General features: G+C 54.7%; 1 protein-coding gene across 1 annotated transcript in view; it reads right to left on the bottom strand.

The window, feature by feature from the left end:
- LOC113939121 overlaps window positions 1–5,861 on the bottom strand; it is a 30,865-nt gene that overhangs the window by 24,564 nt on the left and 440 nt on the right. The window contains exon 2 of the mRNA XM_027624692.2: window positions 5,237–5,304. Coding sequence (XP_027480493.2) covers window positions 5,237–5,304 — 68 coding nt within the window. The remainder of the gene's footprint in view (window positions 1–5,236; window positions 5,305–5,861) is intronic.

The raw sequence follows: 5,861 nt of genomic DNA, 5'->3' as shown, positions 1-5,861 counted from the left end.
TTCCTGTTACTGTTTCAAATCTGGCTACTCACAAATTTGAAATCACGTATGTGGTTTACATTCTGTTTCTATTGGATGGCACTGGTCTAGAAAATCAACAATAAATCCAGCCTGATTGGTGGCGTTTGCTGATTGCTGTGGTGTACACACTCCCTTGGTGGCTGATTGAAAGCTCTCAACCATAAGGTCACTGAACACAGTTGTGAAGAGAGGGGGACAGAAGCACATGGTTGTACAGGGTCTCCACCTCACAGATACCACAGATGTAAGGAATGAAAACGTACAGGCAATAGCAAGACGGAACATAGGAAGTGCTTAGTTTTGAGCACTACCTTTGTTTTTAACATAATTCTATATGATTTTCAAGAATGTTTTAACAAATGAATTGCAAAATTCCTTAAAATTTGACAATTGGCTCTTGTGAGTAGCTTCCCATGGGAGGGTTTTGAGCAGAGGACGTGATCAGACTTAGGATCCCTCAGGCTGCCGTGTTGAGGACAAGTCAAGATCATTAGGAGATTGGCACTGGCAAGAGATTAAGGGGCTCGGAACCCAGGAGCTGCGGCCTACGGTGGGGCTGGAGTTCTCCAGCTAGGTGTCTGCGTGCTCGCTGGTGCAGTACCACCCCGTGCCCACAAGGAGGCAGCAGGGTCCAAGCGACAGTGCTTCAGAGCGGGGCCGGGGACTACTGTACCTCAGTTTGGATGGGGAGCTAAGGCCCCAGAGGCAAGAACTTAGGTTCCCCGCCACTTCTGCCCTGCTCGGCCAGGGCCCCCAGGTTTAATGGGTGTGTGGAGGGGACCCGACTCACCAGCACATGATCCTGTGAACCTCTGCAAGTGCCAATGCCTTCTGCCTCCTCTGGCCCTCACCCGGTCTCCTCAGGGTTGCCTCTGGGCTTCCCCAGGCCCCTGGCTGGCTTCAGCACAGTCCTGAGTGTGCTGTGTGGTCCCATCGCTTCCACTCCAGGCAGGGAGACTAGGACCCAACTCCCCACCCCCTCCTGGACTCTGTGAGTGTGGCCCTTGACAAGCTATCTGAGTTTATTCTCATTTCAACCTCTGATACCTTTCTTGGGGGCCTGGGCTCAAATCGTGACTGCTACGTACTAGCTGTGTGACTTCGGGCAAATTACTTAACCTCTCTGACCTTGGTTTCTTCTCGTGTGAAAGGGGCATAGGAGTAAATGAATGACAGTGGTGCCCTGCATCGACGGAATGCTCAGTGCTAATAAATGGTAGCAATTAATATTTGCCCCCATTCTGCAGATGAGTAAACTGAGGCCCAGAAAGATGCCATGGCAGAGGCAGGATTAGAACTTGGGGCCATAGGAATGAAACACAGATAAGCCTACCACAGCGTCAAGCTGAAGCCTCAAACCCGACTCTCCTGCAGGGGGCAGGTGCACGTGAGTCCCTAGGTCGGTCCCCTGGCCCAGCGTGAGCTGAGGAAAGCCCACCTCAGGATCCAGGCCCCGGGGGTGGGGCGTGGGGGGAGTGTCAGGGCTGAGTCCTGCACCCAGGGTAGGAGCACTGGGCTGGCGGTCCAGAGACCAGTCACTTCTCTCTGAGCCTGGTTCCTCCCCTTTAAAATGAGGACAGGCTGGGTCTGCTCCAGTACTCTCCCTACTTGTCTGGCCTTTCCTTCACTGAGGCCCCGCACACTGTCCGCCTTCTGCGGACCGAGGCCCCCAGATCCACTGGCCCTTCGCCTGTCTGGGCCCTAAAGAATGCCCTCAGAGCCAGCTTCATTTTGCATACTGTGCAGCATCAGGTGCTCTCTCCTCCCCACCCCTAGGCCCTGGCTCCCCAGTGGCCTGTCAACCCCCCACCCACCTTTCTCCCGCCCCAGGCCCTGCCCCCACCCCCAGCCCCCACTCCAGGCATCCTCGGGCCTGCCAGGCCCTTAGAGGAGCCGCCAGGAAGAAGCTGCGTGTGTGGTTTGGGCCTCAAGAGGAGGGTCGTGGCCTCGGCCGGGATCTGGGCCAGCTCCTGGAAGGCAGGGCCTGCCTCCCTCAGCCGGGTCTTCCCCTCCCTCGCTGCCCCTACTCTGCCTCCTTTTGGGGCTTTTCCACGTCACCCCTTCTTCCCTCCTTTTGCCCCTCAGGTGGCCTTGGCCAAGTCACTTCTGTCTCCTCAGCTTCCATTTACTGTCTATAGAGCGGGATCGTCCTTGTACCTCCCTCCAGGGTTATTGCAAGGATTCAAGCAGATAAAGCCCAGATACAGCATTTACTGGCACGTCTGCCTCTGAGGACGCCCTTGATGCATGCCAGCCTGGCTCAGGGACACCCTTGTTACCCACCTGCCTCTCCACATGCCATCCACCACCCTTTTCTGTGGATTTGACTCCTAAACATTGTGGATTATCGTTGTTTTTTTTTTAAGTTTATTTTATTAAAGAGAGTGAGTGAGCAGGGATGCGCAGAGGGAGGAGAGAGAGAATCCTAAGCAGGCTCTGTGCTCAGGGGGGAGCCCATGTCTCACAACCCTGAGATCATGACCTGAGCTGAAATCAAGAGTCAGATGCTTAACCGACTGAGCCGCCCAGCTGCCCCAAAATCAGGGCTCCCATGTTTTATATATATTTTAAAAGATTGATTGATTGATTCAGAGAGTACGAGCGGGAGGGGCAGGGGGAGAAGGAGAGAGAATCCAAAGCGTAGAGCCTGACACGGGGCTCCATCCCGTAACCCTAAGATCACAACCTGCGCTGAAACCAAGAGTTGGATGCTTAACAGAGTGCACCACCCAGGCGCCCCTGTGTTTTATATTTTTAATGAAATATTTCAAACACATTGAAAAATACTTTAACAGAGAAGCCACAGGAGCACCCACCACCCACACATGTTAATATTTTGTTGTATTGGCTTCAGATCTTTTTCAAAATTTTATTTATTTATTTAGTTATGTGTTAAGTACCTACTCTGTCAGGCACGCGTTCTGGGCATGGTGGACACAGCATTAAAAAACCAGCAAGACCTTAGGGAGCTCACTCTCAAGCTGGGGAGACAAAATACACGTAAAGAAGTCAAGGGGCGCCTGGATGGCTCCGTTGGTTGAGCGTCCAACTCGTGATTTCGGGGGCTCGGGTCATGATCTCAGGGTCCTGAGATCCAGGCCTGTTCCCGGCTCTGCACTGAGCGGGAGTCTGCTTGAGATTTTTTCTCTCCCTCTTCCTCTACCCCTGCCCCCACTCAGTCACTCACTCACTCACTCCCACTCTCCCTAAGATAAGTAAATCTTTTATTTTATTTATTTTTTTAAAAGATTTTATTTATTTGACAGAGAGAGATACAGCGAGAGAGGGAACACAAGCAGGGGGAGTGGGAGAGGGAGAGAGTGGAGCAGGGAACCCGAAGCGGGGCTCGATCCCAGGACCCTGGGATCATGACCTGAGCCGAAGGCAGACGCTTAACAACTGAGCCACCCAGGCGCCCCAATAAATAAATCTTTAAAAAAATTTTTTTAGGGCGCCTGGGTGGCTCAGTTGGTTAAGCAACTGCCTTCGGCTCAGGTCATGATCCTGGAGTCCTGGGATCGAGTCCCATATCGGGCTCCCCGCTCAGCGGGGAGTCGGCTTCTCCCTCTGATCCTCTTCCCTCTTGTGCTTTCTATCTCTCATTCTCTCTCTCTCTGAAATAAATAAATAAAATCTAAAAAAAAAATTTTTTTTTAAAAATCAAATAGATGGTGGGTGCGAAGAGTCATCAAAAGAGTCAGGCAGGGAAGGGCATCAGGAGTGAGGGAAATAGGCTTCTTTGAGCAAGTATCATTTAAATTAAAACCAAAAGGATGTGCGGGATTTGGCTAAGTGAAAACCTGGGGGCATAGTGTTCCAGGCGAGGAATCAGTGAGTGCAAAGGCCTGAGCTGGACAAGTGGCTTACCTGAGGTCATCCACCTAGCAAGAAGATGCCTTGGGATTCGAAGCCAGACCTGAGTCTCACCTCAGAGCTGGGCTAGGGCCCTGGAGTGCCTGAGCAGGAGGAGGGAGGAGGGAGAGGCCACCCCACCCAGGAAATGCCGAGAAGGAAGCAGTCCTTCCCTGGCCTGAGGTTGACCGGAGGCTGGGAGATTCGAAGGAGGGACCTGCTTTCCCTTCCATGTTCCCAGGATAGGTATGACGGTGCCTGAGATCACTGAAGGTCCTGTGTTCAAGCCCTTCCCTGGGCTCCCCCTGAGCCTCAATTCCTTCATGAAGCAAGGAGCCTGGCGGCCCGGCCCTATTGCCTTGGGCTACTGCAGTAATCACTGGCCTGCTCCCGAGGAGGCTCTGGGGGACTGGAGCACGAAGAGTCCTTAGTGCCCCAGACCCTCCCAGCCTGGGAGGGTGCCATCCCCGGTGCCATTCCTAGACCCTGCCCTGTGTGTGGTTGGGCTGGACCAGTCTACCCACGTCTTAGTTTACCCATTTGTACCCCAGTGGACCCACTGAACCCCCTTCAAACTGATCGGATGAGGCCAAGCTGGGCCTCAGAGTCACCCGAGAAAGGACTGGCTTAAAATCCACATTCTGGGCCCCCACACCACAGGCACTCACATTTGGGGGACCTAGAATCTGCATTGTTTACAAGTGTGGGGGGGTGCATTCTGACACTTTACGAACCCCTCCTTGCGGCAGGGACCCTTCTCTGTCCACCCCCAGGCCTCCAGGACACTAACGGGTCAGATGCCTCTCCCGGGCTCCCACAGCCCCCACACGTCTCCCGTCATGGCACAGTAAACCCTGCGTGGTCATGGTCTCCACTCAGCTCTGCCCCTCACGCCCCTGCAATTGTGAGCTGGGGGTGTGGTGGAGAGGCACGGCTGCTCACTGCCTGATGACTAAGTCCTCTTTCAAAGACAGAGAACTGGAGACTGAGGAAGGGCAGGGACTGGCCCAGGGTGATAGAGGGGAAAAGCTCACATGGCAATTAGCAAGCACTGTGTCAGTGGGTGGCAGGGCAGGGGCCAGAACCTAGGCCTCTGAGTTGCCTGAGCTGCCTGTGTTGGGCGTGGGGTGGGCAGCGGCCAGAGGGCTCTGAACCCTCTGTCCAGCTGGCTCTGCCCACAGCTCAGGTCAAAGCCCCCCACTTGCCTTTGCCCATCTGTCTTAGCTTCCTCAACAGTAAAGCAGGGAATACAGTTCCCTCCATCACGGGTAAGTTGAGAGCATTAAGTCAGTTGAACCAAGAAAGGCTTTGGAAGAGTGCCTGCCACACAGGAGTTACCCTTGATCATCTTCCCTGCACTCACCGACTGCTCCCCAACCCGCTCCTCTTCCATATGCAGCCCCAAGCCCAGGGAAAGGCTGAGCTGGGCTGCTGTGGGCGTGGGCAGGCGGTGGGGGACAGCCAGGCCCCTGTTGCTTGGCAGCCACCCCAGGGTCAGGAGTCAGGCCTGCCTCCCTTGACCCAGGTGGTGGGGTTGAGGCCTGGTCCCCCTGCCCCACCTAAGCTTCTGGGAGCTCCCTCCTGCCCAGCCCTGAGCCCAGGCAGCCTGTCCTCAGCCTTGGAAGGAAAGGTTCAGCCTTGAGGCCATCGTCCAGATGAGAAAAGGCGGCCTTGGAGGTGGGTGGGGACAGGCCCAATTGTCCCCTGGAGACTGGAGGCGGGGTGCGGCTTTGTTTATACACTGTTCCCTGTGAACGGGTGGCCCTTCCCCCATCTTGGAAGGGCCCGAATCCAATCGCAGAATCGTCCCAAATGCCACTTCCTGAGAAAGGGCCCCTTACCTGTCCCTCTCTTTAGCTGATGGCCCTCCTAAGAATCTCGTGCTGCTACACAGAGCCTTTTACGGTGGACCCTGAAGAATGTGTAGGAGTTGCTGAGGGGCTTAGGACTGAGGAGGGTACTCCTGACTGACCCACCCAGCCAGGGCA

The sequence above is a fragment of the Zalophus californianus genome, chromosome 16 (genome assembly GCF_009762305.2).
Source record: "Zalophus californianus isolate mZalCal1 chromosome 16, mZalCal1.pri.v2, whole genome shotgun sequence".
Classification (NCBI taxonomy): domain Eukaryota; kingdom Metazoa; phylum Chordata; class Mammalia; order Carnivora; family Otariidae; genus Zalophus; species Zalophus californianus.
The sequence above is the reverse complement of the archived record's forward strand: the minus strand, read 5'-3'. Positions and strand labels throughout refer to the sequence as shown.